This window comes from Neodiprion pinetum, chromosome 5 (assembly GCF_021155775.2).
Source record: "Neodiprion pinetum isolate iyNeoPine1 chromosome 5, iyNeoPine1.2, whole genome shotgun sequence".
Lineage (NCBI taxonomy): Eukaryota > Metazoa > Arthropoda > Insecta > Hymenoptera > Diprionidae > Neodiprion > Neodiprion pinetum.
In genome coordinates, this window is record NC_060236.1 from 13,107,526 (window position 1) to 13,126,167 (window position 18,642).

General features: G+C 40.4%; 1 protein-coding gene across 2 annotated transcripts in view; it reads left to right on the forward strand.

Annotated features, from left to right (window-relative positions):
• The window catches only part of Calx (sodium/calcium exchanger 3), a 1,242,927-nt gene that overhangs the window by 1,111,640 nt on the left and 112,645 nt on the right, over nt 1-18,642 (forward strand). For both annotated transcript variants that reach the window (XM_046628885.2, XM_046628886.2), the window contains one exon: nt 15,078-15,371. In XM_046628885.2, coding sequence (XP_046484841.1) covers nt 15,078-15,282 — 205 coding nt within the window. In that variant the 3' untranslated portion in view covers nt 15,283-15,371. The remainder of the gene's footprint in view (nt 1-15,077; nt 15,372-18,642) is intronic.

The window sequence follows — 18,642 nt, forward strand, 5'->3', positions numbered from 1 at the left end:
GAGCAGACATGATTGTGCGCACACGTGATCGTAGGCGATCCTCAAAAAAGCGAGCAAGTGGAAAAGGTTTGGTAAATAGCATTATCAACAAACTCCCGATCGAGTTGCATGTTTCCGGTTACCAATACTGCGGTCCTGGTACAACGTTGACGGAAAGACTCGCAAGAGGTGATTCTGGTATCGATCCTCTCGATGCAGCGTGTAAGAAACACGATACAGCATATTTGAAAAATCGTGAGAACCTTGAAGCTAGAAGCGGTGCGGATAAAATATTAGCCGAAAAAACCTTGAAACGGGTTTTCACAAAGGACGCAAATTTGGGTGAGAAGGCAGCCACTTGGGCTGTAGCTAACACGATGGAGGTGAAAACGAAGTTAGGCATGGGGTGTCGAAAACCAAAGAACGTTCCTTTGAACAAAATCATACGAACGGCAAAACAGTCTATGATTTGGAGCTACGACGCAAAAACGAGCATCATGTCTGCACTCAAACGTGCTCAAGAAGCTGTGAAAAAAAAGGTGGTTAACATAATGTCCGATCACCGCGCGTTCTAATGTACCCCCAAAAATCGGCGGCTTTCTACCTTTTCTTTCACCTATTTTTGCCGGTTCTAGCGCTATGGGTGCGTTAGCGGGAGGTTTTGCGGGTATAGTAAAGGCTGGAATCAATACAAGCCCGGCTGAACGAGAATTGGAGGAAAGGAAACGGCATATAAAAACAATAGAAGCGATCGCCTTAGGTAAAGGTCTCCATCTCAAACCTTATAAAAAGGGTTTGGTTCTTCATCTTTCAAGAAACTCAATGGTAAGCTACCACGCTGAGCGTTGACCAACTCGGATTTGCTAAAGTATGCAAAGATCCTGAAAACTCCATACTTCCGAGGTATCTTCATGCGCAACGAAATGCCCAAAACCGGACTGCGTGAAAGCGAGACAGCTGTAGTCAATCTCGATGATGAAGATGGCCCTGGGACACACTGGGTTGCCCATAAGAAACGCGGCAACGATGTAGTTTACTTCGACAGTTTCGGACATCTCCAACCTCCGTTAGACCTCGTAAAATATCTCGGTGTTGGTAGCGTTAAGGACAACGATGAAAAGTATCAGGATTACGGTACATTCGATTGCGGACACTTGTGTCTGAAATTTCTAAGCGATGAGCTGTACATATACAGCCTTGTGTTACAATCCCCGTCTCAATTTTTGTTTATCGGGTGTCTACAGCCGGTCTGTTGCTCCCCTTGAAGACGTTGGCGTGGTGTACTAACGGTGTTCTCTCTCTCTCTCTCTCTCTCTCTCTAACGGAAATCACCACCTGGTATGTCATAGAAGCGGTCGTAATAGGAGGGGCGTGATCTCCCTCTCTTTCTTAGCCCGAAAAATCTGTCATGACCTGACGTGCAGCATCAACTTCACTAAGATTATCAAATTCAGCGTACACTAGGCAATTGACAGTTTCTTTGAGGGCATCGTCGAACCGCACTTCGACCCTAAGAGTTCCATGTTTGATGAGCGACCAGTGCGATGGACAGTTGGCCGAGAGATCGGGGGTTAGGTCAAAAGACAATAGACAATTTCCTTGAGCGAACTGCTGCCGGTCGATACCGTTTCCTTCGTTCAGAAAATGAATCCCCGTACCGGAGAAGAGGGTGTGATAAGCGTCCACGAAGAGATCGTCTTTGCCAAAACTCATCTGTAGCGGCTTCGATGGGACTTGAACCCCGTCGACGTACAACGACAGGAAATTCCAAGAGTAGTTTTGAAACTTGAACGGATTGCGCTGTCTGTCGCCGTTGAAGGCTTTATTGCTGACAAAACCGATTATCACTCGTTTCGGTAGTTGTCCGAGTATGACATTGGCCAGTGTTTCTGCCTGTACTCCTGCGTGTATGGTGAAAGATTTTACCTCGACTCTGGTTACGGGATATTTTGCCGTACCTCTGGCTGGCGTCCGTACGTGCGCCAGCAAGATTCCAGGGCTGATCTTCATTCGGCGAACCAGCAGTGAAGTTTCCAGTATGTGCAGCTTGTGGCGATTTTCGGCTTCCATGATGCAAAAACTGTCTCTTGATCTCACAAGTCGAAGGCGCAGTTCCAAACCGTTGATTAAAAATTTGTCTTGATCAAATACGTCACAGTGCAGATGTCCAATCAGATCAACGGTACGTGCATTGCTCATGATCCGTTTGCGTTCAATGAAACCTCGGTCAGCACCGACGGCGTCGGCGTCGTATACATCCTACACTCCATCCTCGCTGTCGTACCATAGAGCCGAAGAAAGATGGGATTTTTTGGCGGGCGGTGCGTAATTCAGTAGAGTCTCCATATGTATAAACACCCGTAACTACGGCGCCGAGCCAGTCAGCATTCAAACTACGTTACTGCAGGTTCGCTCTCCCACCTCTCTATTCATTCGACTACATTCTTTCAAGTTCAAGTATAGATTACGTGATAGATATTCAAGGGTTTCGAAATATTCATGGTGAATTTATACCGAAAGAGGTGGCAGTCGTCACCATCGATTACCGCTACTCGGCACATTAGTTAGTAGAACCGCCATATCCCTTTACGGATCTGCCGTTCAAAGAACGTGGCGTGAACAATTACGTAACCTGTTACCATCATGGCAATGAGTGGTGTGAAGGTGATATCTCGCTGGTTTAATTAGACGTTAACCTCCGAGAAATCGCACGTAACGCTCATCGAATCTTTGCCCGTGGACACGATAAATGTAAATATATTGAAAATAGTACCGCGCGTCAAGTATTCAACTTGGAGGACATTGATTGCCTGGCGTTCGACAAACTGGAACGATCTTCGGTATGGTGCTTCTTCCACGGTGTTAAGAAGGAGGAATTTTTCAAATGTGCGATGAACAACGCACTCAAACTAAGGAAATGGATCAACAATAACAATATTCTAACAAATACGATTATACAGAAGCATTGTCAGCCAGTAAGCGCAACATCACCGGAGAGGAGAGTTCGACTAGTAATCAGCCTCTGCAGGTACCAAAAAGAAATTTCACGCTACAAGCAGTAATACCAGAGTCAGTCGCTTCACTGAAAATCTCTCCAGATCCGTCTGCGCCTACGTCAGACGGCGAAGTTACCGTTCCCTACGACATACTTACTACTGCGATTGACTTACATACCTCCTCACAATCTTCCACGAGTAGTATGATTATCTCCGAACAACGAGGGCGAAGAAGAAGAAGGAGAAAAAGACGAGGTACAAAATGGACAGTCTACAGATATGGAGCGCGATGCCGGCAATTCCGAACGGGAAGACCGGGGTTTTTGCAGCGGATCAGATACCCCTCATCTGGACACGCCCGACAGCCTTTGTGTCAAACACGGATGATCACACACGCTCCGGCAGCCACTGGGTGGCATTTTTTGTCAGTTCCTCGGGACATGGTACATACTTCGACAGCTTCGGATTACCACCATTCGTCCCTCACCATAAGCGGACTTTACGAAGAAATAGCAGACGATACGACTGGAACGACAGACAGCTTCAAAGCCTCACTTCTGATGTATGCGGACAATTTTGTATTATGTTTATGCACTTTATGGCTGCTGGTTTTTCTCTGCGTGAGTTTCTCAATATATTTACTCCTGACCTCGAAAGAAACTACCGTATCGCAGAATTATTCCACAACCGAATAGCCCATGTCACAAAACGCAAAACTAACACCATCAATTCAAATCACATTTATCCTGTAAGTTGTCCTCAATGTTGTACCTCTAAGAATTGTAATGTTGCTGATTATAAGGCTGGTAAATAAAAAAAACCTTGCTAACATATCTTGTGTAATTATAAGAACATTGCAATTATCATTCATGCGTTATCTGTAATAACCATGTATGTATTTGCACCTGTGTTAACCGAATAAACCTGCGAGGATGAGATTTGATTTTTCTACGCAATCCACCATTGAGTTCTGTTTCCCACCCGCCCTGATGCTCGTACATCTAAGTATGCCTATAGTCTTGCATTAAGAAAGAGAGAGAGAGAGAGAGAGAGTGACCAGGTCTATATTTTCCAAGCACACGTAAACCTTAGGATGAAAACTGACGGCTGGGTAAGGTCAGTGACACGAGCACCCGACAGAGAGAGCAGGGATGGAGAAAGAACGAGAGCCGGGGTGAAAGACCTGTAACCCCAAACGTCCAAGTCACAGAGTTCGCTTCGTGAACGGAGGTAGCGGGGCAGATGAGTACGTGGCCCCAGAGTCGGCCGCACGGCCAGGGGCACCAGGGTAAGGGGAAGGAGATCGTCCCATGGTCAGGGTGTACAGGCCCAGAGGCCATCCCGTAGAGTCCGGAATCTGATTCGTGGTCAACGGTAACTGGGGTAAGGGGTCGTCACACGATATTCACCACTTGGCGAGGGGGTTGCGGGCGAAGGGCTAACGAGCCACGGAGCTTCGAGGCGGAAAAACCACTCCTTGACAAGGGGTTGCGGGAAAGGGGCGGTCGTCCGGAGAAGCTTCTAGAATAAAATACCTCCTCGACGAGGGGTTGCGGGGGAAGGGGAAGGTGCCCCAAAGTCACTCCTTGGCGAGGGGCGGGGGGGGGGGGGGGGGGGGGGGGGGGAGGCGTCCCAAAGTCACTCCTCGGCGAGGGGTGGCGGGGCAAGGGGAAGGCGCCCCAAAGTCACTCCCGGGCGAGGGGCTCGCGCCAGAGAGGGGTGCGAGGAGGGTTTGTTGTGACGCCCCAAAGTGCCCCTATACTACTCTTGCCAGTGAGTATCTTCCAAAGAAAAATGAAAAACAAGGGACTGAAGGACCGAAATTGGTTGTTCTATTCTGAAAGTAAGAGTTCCGTATAATGCGGACTCCGTTTGGCATTCGGTTCATTGGAGAATAAAACTCAGTTTGAGAACAAAGGATTTAATGATTGGAAAAATGCAGAATACCGAGTAGCTTAGCATGAAAACTCTGCGCGTCATAAGTCTAGTATCGTTAGTCTGAAAGTTAGAAGTGAGATTGATGGTCGAATCGACAATTCACTGCATTTCTAAATGGATGAAAAAATTACTTATTGGAGAAACGTTCTGAAGAGGGTTGTTGCTGTAGTGAAGCGGCTGTGTTCAAGAGGTCTCTCTTTTAGAGGAAAAAGCGAAAAGTTCGGTGATCCAAACAACGGAAATAATTATATGATTTTGGAACTGTTAGCTGAGTTCGATCCTTTTTTAGCCAGTCATATCGAACGGCTTGGGAATCAAGGATCTAAAAGTACCAGTTACTTATCGAAGACCGTCTGCGATGACTTTATTCACTTGATGGCTCATAGAGTCTTGAAGCAAATTGGAGACGAGATAAGAAGGGCGAAATACTTTTCCCTAATCATCGATTCAACACCCGATATAGCACATGTGGACCAGCTCACACTCGTGATTTGATACGTTTTGGACACGGGAGAACCATCTGAAAGATTCCTAAAGTTTTTGCCTTCAGTGGGACATAAAGCTGAAGATATGTTTTCTGCCATTACTTCGAAACTAAAAACCTTGGGCATAAATATTGAAGACTGCTGTGGATAATCATATGATAATGCCGCGAATATGTCTGGTATATACAAAAGCTTACAAGTTAAAATTCAAAGCCAAGCACCGTTTGCTTTTTTCGTTCTTTGCTCCGCCCACTCTTTAAATTTAGTGGCAACAGCGGACTGCTGAATCTTACACAGAAGCTTGTCATTTCTTCACGCTACTCCAAGAAATCTACATTTTTTTTTTTATGTAAGTTCAACACTACGCTGGAAAACATTGATGACTGAAATCAGAGAAGGGCAAACGCTGAAGAGAGTAAACCTAATACGTTGGTCAGCTAGAGAGGATGCGTGTAGAAGTTTGAGAGTCCTTAAAACTTTGGAAAGAGTTAGGGATGATTGTACCGAAAAGCCTGTCACACGAAACGAAGCGACGGAAATTCTATCGAAATTAGAAAAACTGGAAGCGGCGTTAATGGTTGTTGTGTGGAATATTGTTTTAGAACAAATAAACAAAGTAAGTATTGAGACAGGAAAATATCGTCCTCAACTCGTTCATTCAAGTAAAGCCTATCGACGATATTCAAGTGTCGCGCGTTACGACAATTACAGTGAGTACGTCACATTTTGTCAAAAGTCTTTCATCTAATATGGCGCTAGGAATCGCCCCACTCGAGTCCTTGCCCCACTCTCGTAATTTCGAGGTGGCAAGTTTGACGAAGGGCCCGCCAGCGAGTCTACGCCTGACACTTGACCCGTATAGAACGATCTCGATCTGTGAAACTCGATTCATTGTAATCCGTATGTTAGTTATATAAAATTATAGTTGGTCATATCTAGCGTGTGTGTGTGAGCATATCGAACGAGAGTATTTGTCAGAGCAAATCCGGCTACCCCAAGGCCTGCATTTTGTAAAATCATCCAACGAGAAGGAAAGACGCCTGTAACAATATCATTTGAAGGACGAGATAAAAGGAGTTATTCGTTAACTGTCAGCATAAACGTAAGTCAATTGTTACGCTTTTATTCTGCAGCATGTGATCCTTGGTATTTCTTTGACTCTGCAAAATCTTGGTCCCACCAACTGGACTCATTTCTCTCGCTCTCGCCAGCCGACAAGTTTCGTTAGTATTTATACTAGCTAGTGCCCAATAAATCAGAAAACTTTCGTAAATTGTTTAAAAGAGCCCTGCCAACCGATGGATCACGGTTGCGGCAGGTGTGGTGTTATAAAGTCAAAAATTACACTGGTCTCAGTGTTCAAATTCAGGCTTCTACCGTAGATTTGATTACTGTAGCTGATCTTTATGAATCTTTATGAGATCAACGAAAAAATTTCAAGTATTTCGAAGAAAAGGTGATGGGATTAAGCGTTTCGAAGGAGTACACAAAAGACATGGGAAAAAGACAACCAAAGAGAAAAAAAAAATTATGATGAAACACCCGATGAAGAAATGAGAATGACCGCGAGTGGTACTTTTAGGGTTCACATTTCTCGTCGTCATCGATGGACTCATATCCGAATTAAAAAAAAGGCAGGAGGCATATAACAAGTTCAATGAAAAGTTTTCATTTCTGACCAAAATGAGTGAATTGTCATCGTCGATGCTTACGAGAAAAGCCCTTTTCTTGGAGAAAATTTACTCTAATGACTTAGAGTCTGTCGTAGTTCAGGAATGTATACATATTCAAAGCAAGATTTCTTCGGAAAGAATATTTGTAAAACCAGATTCTGCATCATTAGAAAGTTTGTCTTCGTTTCTGCAAAAACAGAGTTTGCAGAACGTTTATCCCAACTTGGACATAGCTCTGCGTATGGCACTATGTACTCCAGCGACGAATTATTGAGGTGAAAGATGCTTTTCTTACCTGAAAAGGGTAAAAAACTGTCTGAGATCGACCTTAAGTCAAGAAAAATTAAATGCTTCAACTCTTTTGTGCATAGAGTCGGAATTAATGAATAAGATTACTTACGACGATATCATTGATGATTTTGCCAACAAAAAATCGCGCAAAAAGGTATTGTAAGAAACTTTCATACCTTAGTTGGATTTATTATTTTTGAACTATTTGTAAGCGCAATAAAGTTTATTTGATTACGTTGACCGAATGTACGTTATTGTGTGAGTAGCATACATTACCCCGTCTCATTAGTCATACCGGGACAATCTCTTGAAACTATACATATAATGCGCATGCGCGAGTTTTATCGGCTGCTCGGGCAGGCTGGCCACTCCAAGTTTCAGCTGTCAAACTCTGTTTCTGGCGGCGTTGTAGTTCATACAAATTTTTGAGGTTAGAATCTCAAACAGTCAAGGTAGTGACTCGGAAAGTTGATGCTAATGCTCTTTGAAAATTGGCTTTATTCAACTAAAATGAGAAATCTGTTTAAATGTTGGGTGCTTGGAAGAAACGCAGCAGGTAGGTGCGAACACTTTATTTAATCATTTTTATTATTTCGTACAGTAGAAATAACAATGGAATTTTTTTCAATCAACAGGTGATATGGCCAAAATAATTACATCTCTGATATTTACTGTTATCTGCCGATTCAATTTGTCAGACGTACAAAGATCATCGCTACTTACAAGCAACTAAGCAACTTTCTCACTCTTTTGTGATTTCAGGCGGTAATATTGAATTTTATCACTTTCGAAAATGAGACATTAAACTGAGCGTTCAAGAAATTTAAATATCTCACTATCTGTAACGAAACTGTGAATCTTTTTTTTCTTGAAAATAGTTCAACAATATTTACGAATAGTCGATGGTCAATGTATTTTTTCCGATTAACAAATTATTGCTACTACTATTTAAAATTTCCGATCGATTACCAGAATTTATTTCGCAAATTTTCAATGATGTTCGATTGAATAAATATAGGGAACCTAATGCTAAAATTAAAAATTCAAGTAATATTAGATTTATGAAAATGATTTCTGTATTTCATGTTAGTACGGTTCGAAACAAAGAAAATCTAATCGGAAGCCTAGAACTCAGAAACGTAGATCACAGCCTGTGACACAAGTTGAAAATCAACTTTCTCAAAATGCGCCTTAACGTCACAAATAGCTTCAAGGACAATCATGTTTTAGCGTAATGTCACAACATTATTACGAGGATATTGTCTTATCGGATTCAAGATTGTGTCCCATGTTCCATCAAAATAAATGAATATCTAATTTTCAACGAAGTTCATGAATATTTTTTCTAAATAATGTAGTCCGATGCAATATCTTGTTCATAGTCCTCCGAACGTTACCTTCTAACACGGATATTTGGAAAGAGTCCCTTTGTTGCAGAAACCATTATAAAATTCTTGGTTTTCAATTCGTGCTATCGAATAACTCAGTGTTTCAGGTTCCATTTTCAATCTCAAAATGGGATTTTTTTTGCTCCAGATAATGCTAACATGAAATGCAGAAATAATTGCGGTACATGGAGATTCACAAGCTTTCAGTCTTAAGGTAGGACCCTATAAAAAGTGTAAAATTGAATTTGGTTTCAAGTTATCGTGCAACTAGCTAGCCAGATGACACCGTCAACTAAGATTGAATTTAAAGACATTTTTAACTGAACTTATTCAACAGTTCTAGATTTAGATTGATTCAGTTTGCCTAGCAAAATTCAACCCTACAATCTAATTGAGGACTCGAAAAACAATTTATCTGAATTCAATGCCAAAGAGAGTAAAAGTAAGCTTCAAAATAAGATACCAAATCAAATGGTATAAAGTTTGAAAAACAATGCTGGTCAATAATAATGCTTAAATTACAATGGTGCACAGAATGATTCCTCGGTAGAATGAATTGGCAGCAACGGTTAAGTAACAAACTTATCGCTATTGGCTCGATCAAAGTAGATTGATGGGATATTCAGCCATTATGATCTGTAGTACATCCCGCTCTTCAATTTTGCCTCAACTGATGTTAAGAAGGTGGCGATGGCCTGATAAAATTCACTCTGGCACCTGATGTCTGACGAAACAACCAGATTCGATGGTTTTAATGATTGCACCGCTCGAGAAACCAGGATCCTTGCCACCTAAACGCTTTGACCATCAGGTAAGGCATGATTTTCCTCGTGTTAATCAAAGTTCAAACTTCGAGCCTGCTGAAAAAAAACGAATTTCATCATTGAATCCATGTTAAAATATTGTCATTGTCAAAGATCACGTAATTAGAAATTTACCTACATGCTTCCATGCCTGACAAATTTAGTCCCGCTTTGACAATGAATTATTTCGTACCTGAAAATATTAGAAGCTATTATTATCAGACAGGATCTTTTGGTATTTTTGAATACAAATAATTTCCAATAAAATGCACAAAACATAAATTGTTAATGAGACGCATTGCCACCAGACATCACCTGGCTTGATGCTCAAAAATCACAATCACAAATTACTGATCGTTAGATGTCGTTTGACGTATTGCTTTTGTGAATACCATCTATTGAATTTGTATTGTGGAGTTTTTTCATAGTCCATATTTTTCCGAAATGAACAAAATTCTTCGAATAGCAAATTCACAATATGATCGCGAATGTCACGGTATGATCGCGAGGTTACTGAAATTCGTTCACCTGAACCGCTGAATACGAGGTGAATAAACATCGCCCATCACATCGCGAAACTATTTCCTTGTTTTCCTACGTAATGATGTAGAGGGACATCGATTTCTAGAATTGAAACTCAGAGACAGATCACCACGTGGTATTTAACCAGATAATTCGTATCCTAATTTTGTGCATACCAGCGACACTGGGAGGGCGCGAAAACCACGATTCTGGTGATACCAGAATTTGATTGGATGAGGGCAACGCTCGCGACTGGTATCAGCCGATACGATCATCTTCCTCCACAGTTTCGTAATTTTCCCACTCGCGAATATAAACAACCCCGCCCGCGTAAATTGACCACTTTGCAAAAAGATCGCGCGACTTTAACCACGTGTCTGGCAATCACCTCGATCTTTTTGTGAATTTATTCATCATGTTCATTAGATAAAAAATGCTTGATTACAAGTTTTCTGTGCAGAAAAAAGTGGAGTTGGTGAAACATCATTACCAGGGCCTGTCTTACCGGAAAAATCGGGACCATTTCGCCGTCACACACCCGGATCGACCGACACCCTCGTTAACGACCATCAGGAATCTGGTGCTAAAATTTGAAAAATCGGGTAGTGTCGACGAGAGGACCAGGAAAATCTCTCAACCAAACCGTTAGATGAGCTGGGATACCAAGCTGGACATCTGCTTGACTGTCGAAGAGGATCTATTCAAGCCGATCAGCCGCATCGCTCAGGACTTAGAAATATCTAGCGCGTCGGTCAGAAGAGTATTGCGTGAAGCTAAGTACAGATCGTACAAGTTTCAAGTCCATCAAGAACTCTTGGCTGGTGATAACGATAGTCGTCTTCGCTTCAGCCAAGAGATGATGGAACGTCTGAACGCAGACGAGGGCTTGTTGAGTCGCATTTGTTTCTCTGCTGAAAGTACGGTGATACTTGTCGGGAAACCGAACAGGCAGAACACCAGAGCCTGGTGTCGAAACAACCCTCGTCTGTTCATTCAGGCGGGCACGCAGTACCCGTTGAAGCTCAACGTCTGGCTTGGCGCGATTGGCAATCGGCTTATTGGGCCATTTTTTATTGATGGAAACCTCAACGGCGAGAAGTACCTCTGGTTGCTGAGAGAGAGGATCGTACCGGCTCTTGGGCTGATTGAAGAAGAAATCGTGAGTGTATTTTATTATGTAGAGCTGGCGTTATTATTAGCAGAGTGCGTATGATTTTAAAATGAATAATCTTATGCTTACTACAAGTAACGTATCATCTTCTGTGTTTAGGGCGAACCTGTTTGGTTTCAGCAGGATGGAGTCCCACCGCACTTCACATGTGCGGTGCGTGATTACCTCGACCAACAATTCCCTGGACGCTGGATTGGTAGGGCAAGCCCGGAGGTCGAGTGGCCAGCCCGTTCACCTGATCTCGCTCCCTTGGACTACGGCTTGTGGGGCCATTTGAAAAATGTCCAGTATGCCCAAGGTAGGATTGAAGACCTTGCCGCACTGCAAGCTAGGATCTTGGACATCCTGCAGAACCTGTCTCCGGATATCATATCCAACACGACAAATGCCTTCTACGACCGGCTCGGTTACTGCGCTGCAGCTACTGGAGGGCATTTTGAGCACTTTTTGAAAGGCAACCAATGGCCAGACGAGGGGTGATCAGAAGAGTGGAGATTGGTCTCCCAGTGTTATCGGACGATTGTCTTGTAAGTTATTGTTTTGTTTCCTAATTTTTCATTAATAGCATGATTTACACTGTAATATTAACTGTTGTTCTTTTTCTCTTTTTATTCTTGGATATCTGGTGAACCCTCTTTGTTAACGGAACATTGATGGAGCTGTAAAAACTTTGTCAACTAATCAATGATGTCGGCGAGGGTTTTCGTGAGTATTGCGTCGGGTACGTTTTCTGTTAATTGCTACTCTTTGTCCTCCTAAGCTTCGTGTTTAAGATGAATAATTTCTTTATTCTTTGTTACTCGTTTCTTTTATTTATTTCATGTTTATCGGCACTAATTACTGACTTCTGGAGCACTGCACCGTAACGAATCTACTCTGGAACTACCTTCTACTGGGTCTCGACCATCCATTTATTTTTAATTTTATGTAAATAAAGAATCTATTCACAATAAACATTGTTTTGACTTACCTACCTCTGTTTGTCCAGACTCCCACTTGTTAATGACATTTCACGTTGAATTTCAGATTTCGTCTTTTAATAAGTAACACCCAATTTCTGTATCATTTGATATTTGCTTTTTCGTTAAATTTTTTATTGCGTCGGTTGAATATCTTCCGAAATCAACCACGGTATTGCTGAACGATACTATTCTTCTTAGACAATTCACGCTACGTAAAAATAAACAGCAGCATAACCTCAATCCACGGCTTTACGCGCCAGAGAATTACAGCTTTTGTTTCATTTTGTGTACGTTGGCGCCTTGCTCAGTAGATGAAAACATCACCGCGGCGCGATTTCACCGACCAATGAAATTAAATTATTTGGCGCATGCGCGTTATATGTATACTTTCAAGAGATTTTCCCGGTGTATGATTGAGCTTTGATTAGCTTAGAAATACATATACCCAAAAACTATTCCCCGTGCGATTTCAACCAAATTATTGGATTGCAGAAATAATACAGGAACTGACATTTGGAGAGGTAGGGGGCGGCAAAAATTTAACAGCCTATCCTTGGGAAATGTGTAAATCCGGCACTGATCTGTATCACGTGTAAGAGTGCACTGAATTGCATCACTTAACAAGTTCAAAAATTACGTTTCTTATACCAAATATAGCAATCGTGAAATCGCAGCTTGCAGCTTAATAAATAAACGAGTCAGTCAGCAGAAATACAGTATTTAAACAGGAACGAAATAAATCTAAAAGGAAAATGCTCTTATCACCGACACGTGTTTCTCTATTTCAGTCAGAAAATGGACTGCTTTTTTATAATGATCCAAGTTGGCGCAGTAACGTTATTTATTTGTTCACATCTGTTCCTGGTAAATCTTATGTATTTTCTATCTATAACGACTACAGAATTAATTTCAAACATATTGGAGGTAAGAAAATCAACAGTGGAGCCGAGAATCGAATCTGGCATCTAGGGATGCTATGCCGAAGACTTACACCATTCGACCACTTAGTTACCCTGACTACACTGTCGACAATTCTTCTTATCACTTCGTATTGGAAATCTATGTTTGGTATGCTTTGATAATTATATTAATGTCAATTTCGTCGCTATAGAATATTGAAACCATGCCGTTTGAAGGCAGATGGAGTACAGCTAAATTACATGGATACCTACATTACCTACGGATATGCTCGGACGTCCATGTAGTGATATATAAATTAATATAGATAATTATAATTTCGTGACCATGGTATGGTTAGATTAATTTCGTTCGTCAACATGGGTCAGGTATGAAATTTGTTTATTATTATATGTACATAACAACGTTTTGATCGGACTGTCCGCCAACCACCTTCAGACTTAAACAAAAAAATATGTGGAAAGCTTTTCACCCGAAATTAAAAAAATTCTACACGATGTAGCAATAAATGTAACATTAAGATCACAAATAGCACCCAACGGTTATGTACTTCTTTAAGATCTGAAATTCCAATTGCCAATACTATTGATAGCATCTACCGTATCGATTGCGGAAATTGTGATAACATATACATTGGGCAAACATCTCAACACCTAAAAAACAGAATTACTGGACATAAATCAAAAATCAAATGTAGCAATCCAGACAGTTGTGCTCTTGCATCACATACGTTAAGGCTGGGTTACAAGTTTGACTTTGATCATGCATCAGTGATTACCACAGAGAGTAATAGCTATAAAAGAAACATGAAAGAAATGATAAACATTTGCAGAAACAACAATATAAAATGTAATCGCAAAACTGTTATTCAACATCTTAGTCAACTGTATCAAGATATAATTTAGTTCATAATTTACCGCTTTAACAATTTGAATCTTGTTGTCACTGATCATGAATCAATCGTATAACTGTGTATTGACCGGTACTAATCACTTCCTCCGAAATGGCGCTGACAATAAGAACTTCGCCTGTAGAATGTCAATATTAATGTAAGTAATCTGAATTAATCCATTCAATCCGTTTCCAAATTCTTAGTAAAAACTTTTATAAAGGTTCGTTGTACAATCATAGCATTAATATCTGTGATATTATATTAATTATTGTTTAATATTAACGTTTAAAAATGTAGAGTAACCTTCACGGGTTGTGACATACAATTTATAAATTGTTATGTACACAAAAATCTTTAAATATTCATTATAATAAGATTTCTCATGTTAAATTAAGTAGATAATGTGTATTGTTTATTTATTGGTTATTTATGTATTTATTTATTTTAATTTTTAAAGTTTGGGGGGAAAAAAAAAAGGAAAAATTTTTTTTGTTCCAGCCTGAAGATGGTTGGCGGACAGTCCGACCGAAACATCGTTATATACATATAATAGAAAACAAATCTCATACCTGACCCATGTCGACGAACGAAATTAATCTAGATTAATATAGCACGACTTTATATATCATCACATGGGCGTCCGAGCACGTTCGTAAGTAAAGTAGTATATTGTAGCTGCACTCTTCCTACAAATACTATAGGTCTTTAAGTAATTGAGCTATGCTCAAACAATATGGTCTCAATATGCTTTAGTGACCTAATGGGTATTAATATAGCGACTAGTAGATCAGAAAAAGAGGTAAACAAGAAGTCATTTCACCCTTTATAACAATATATTACACGTAAGAAAAAATAAAGTAAAAACATACAAGGTTACTTCTTGGCTAATTTTAGGTAAAATTGTCCATATCCAAGAAAAAAAAAAATTTCTCACCCTTAAAACCCATGAGTATATAATTGAACAATCGAAAAATTGCCCTACAGAATTTGTTTTTCAATTTGTGAGACTATTATACTTGTATGAGCTCAACAGTCTTTTGTTTTAAATTTCTGCTTCAGTCTGGCTTTCTCCGTGACACTGTTCTGCACCGAGGCTTGCTTCGTTATCATCGTTCTTCTATTGAGGAGAGCTAAAAACATCGGTGGTGAACTGGGTGGACCTCTGGTGCCAAAATACCTTACGTCCATCTTTTTGTTTTCATTGTGGATTTTTTACCTTGTCATGTCAACTATGGAAGCCTACGGCGTAATTAGTGGCTTCTAAACTTCTGGGAAACGGTTTCATCAAGGAAAACTGCCACCTCTTCAGAAGTGTTGGTTATAAGAATCTACGCTCAACGAAGAAGTTCCACGGTGAGTATTTATCTTTGAAAAAATTTTGATATCCGTAACTGAGACCTCAAATTTTCAACTTGTCCTGAACTATGAGTGTACCAACAAGGAGAAATCGCCAGATGGGGGTCAAGGATGACAAACCGCTTTTGGGGTAAGAAAAAGTACTTCATAGAAAACTACAGGCGGAAGGTGCTGCCACCTCACTCGAAACTGTTTTCAAGAAAAACCGATTTCAAAAGCGTAGTGCTATTCATTCACTTGCTCCGTTACGCTCAGTATCATTGAGGCGGCTTGACTGAAAAACAGTGCCCCCGACTCCCAAACGAGCGATCCGGGTTCGATCGCGACCACGATTAATTTTCTGTTTCACTCATATTTCTTTTCTTTTGCTTCCCGACAGCACACGTTTGTTCGTCAATAATTTTGTAAATTAACCTGAAAAATCAGTCGATTGTAAAGCTATCATTTTTCGTTATTGAAAACTGATTTATTACAAAACATTACAAATGTTCACAGTTTATCTTGGTTTACAATGGCTTATTAGTCACTATCACTGTCATAATCTGTACAGCCGTTGCATCTATTCGGATGGTAGTTAACGTAAAATCACGAAAAACGTAAATTTTCTTTACACCATGCACATTTTATAGATGCAACGTTTTCGCTCTGATAATATTATTTCAAAAGCAACAGAGGAAAGTATATTCCGTTCATATCTGGAAATATGGTCTTTTCTTCGATCAATTTGACGGCAAACCAAGCATATGTCAACATGTTGTGAAAATTTGGAGCGCTTAAGGTGCCGCTGACCTGGATCTAAATGTTGTAATCGATCGAAGCGCCCTCTGCGTAAGTTTCCTCGATTCCAAACCATTCGAAGGTGGTACTCTCCACCGGGGAGTAGCGCAACACAATATTAGACAAAACGCGGTTAGTAAAAGGCCTGAATCTGAGTCGGTAACCATACCAACAGGACTGACTCGAATTTTGCATGCGAATGATGACATCATGCGTGTAGCGACTGCATCACGACCGAACTGATTATTTTGATAGTTTTACGGTGAATATAGCAAATTCAATTTCGTGTTCCGTGAAACACCCTTGAATATGGGTCATTTTTTGATGAATCGAAAAGACTCAGATAAAAATCGACCGACGTAATTTTGATGTAGCTTAAAATTTTTTCACGGGTTCTATATCAAAAAAATAGGGATACGTATTCGAGGATTTTTTTATTTTACATATTTCCTAACATAGAGGGGATGGAAAATTTGACAATTTGGTGTTTTTTGGCATGGAGACTCATTTTCAAAAATTCATAACACCGGTTCTATTTGAGTTGAAAAGTTCGTTTTTTCAACCCAAAGCTAATAAAATGAATTTTGATACAACAATTCTTTCATTCACGATTATTCCAAAATTTATATTGTTAAAAATGATTAATATGTTTTAATCGATTTTTAACAATTGCCTTCACCTCGTAGCGAGTTCTCAGCACGACCGTCGTATTCTACGTCAAATTATCTATTAATAACGCATTTTTATTTAATGGAGAAATTATTATTACTGTAGGAAAAAATTAATTTATCCAGTGCGGGACGTCACATCGGCGCACGGGTTCCATTGCACGCCTCATTATCTTGCCTCGTGTCGTTTTCCTCTGTAATATAAATGATGACTGTATATTCTCAATTGAATAATAATATTTAATAGCGAATAAGACTTTATAAAAAATGTAACAAAAAAATGATCAAATACAAAATATTATTGAGAATATGTAAATTTGGACAACTGGTAAATTTGAAAAATTAACGACGGAGCCAGGAATCGAACCTGGAATCTAGCGATGCTTTACCGGAGACTTACTCCACCAGACCACCTAGCCGCCCTGACTCTGTTGTCTTTAATTTCTCTCATAACCAGCGAGTTCAAATTTGTTTTCATGTGCCCAATTTGTATGAGTAAGAATTTCTTCTCTGCATGCACGATGTAAGGAGACTGTAGTGTGTAGATGTTTATGTTTACCCCTTTCAATCCTTTGCTTCCGATGAGAAGCCCGTAAGACAGCAATGCCGTTTAATAAATGAGATGCGGGTGTGCAAATCATTAATCTACGAGAGAATATTTGTTGAGAATATGTAAATTTGAACAACTGGTAAATTTGAAAAATTAACGACGGAGCCAGGAATCGAACCTGGAATCTAGCGATGCTTTGCCGGAGACTTACTCCACCAGACCACCTAGCCGCCCTGACTCTGTTGTCTTTAATTTCTCTCATAACCAGCGAGTTCAAATTTGTTTTCATGTGCCCGATTTGTATGAGTAAGAATTTCTTCTCTGCATGCACGATGTAAGGAGACTGTAGTGTGTAGATGTTTATGTTTACCCCTTTCAATCCTTTGCTTCCGATGAGAAGCCCGTAAGACAGCAATGCCGTTTAATAAATGAGATGCGGGTGTGCAAATCATTAATCTACGAGAGAATATTTGTTGAGAATATGTAAATTTGAACAACTGGTAAATTTGAAAAATTAACGACGGAGCCAGGAATCGAACCTGGAATCTAGCGATGCTTTGCCGGAGACTTACTCCACCAGACCACCTAGCCGCCCTGACTCTGTTGTCTTTAATTTCTCTCATAACCAGCGAGTTCAAATTTGTTTTCATGTGCCCGATTTGTATGAGTAAGAATTTCTTCTCTGCATGCACGATGTAAGGAGACTGTAGTGTGTAGATGTTTATGTTTACCCCTTTCAATCCTTTGCTTCCGATGAGAAGCCCGTAAGACAGCAATGCCGTTTAATAAATGAGATGCGGGTGTGCAAATCATTAATCTACGAGAGAATATTTGTTGAGAATATGTAAATTTGAACAACTGGTAAATTTGAAAAATTAACGACGGAGCCAGGAATCGAACCTGGAATCTAGCGATGCTTTGCCGGAGACTTACTCCACCAGACCACCTAGCCGCCCTGACTCTGTTGTCTTTAATTTCTCTCATAACCAGCGAGTTCAAATTTGTTTTCATGTGCCCGATTTGTATGAGTAAGAATTTCTTCTCTGCATGCACGATGTAAGGAGACTGTAGTGTGTAGATGTTTATGTTTACCCCTTTCAATCCTTTGCTTCCGATGAGAAGCCCGTAAGACAGCAATGCCGTTTAATAAATGAGATGCGGGTGTGCAAATCATTAATCTACGAGAGAATATTTGTTGAGAATATGTAAATTTGAACGTCGTTATGTTATTAATTAATTAAAAAAACGTCGAATGTCGTTAATTTTTCAAATT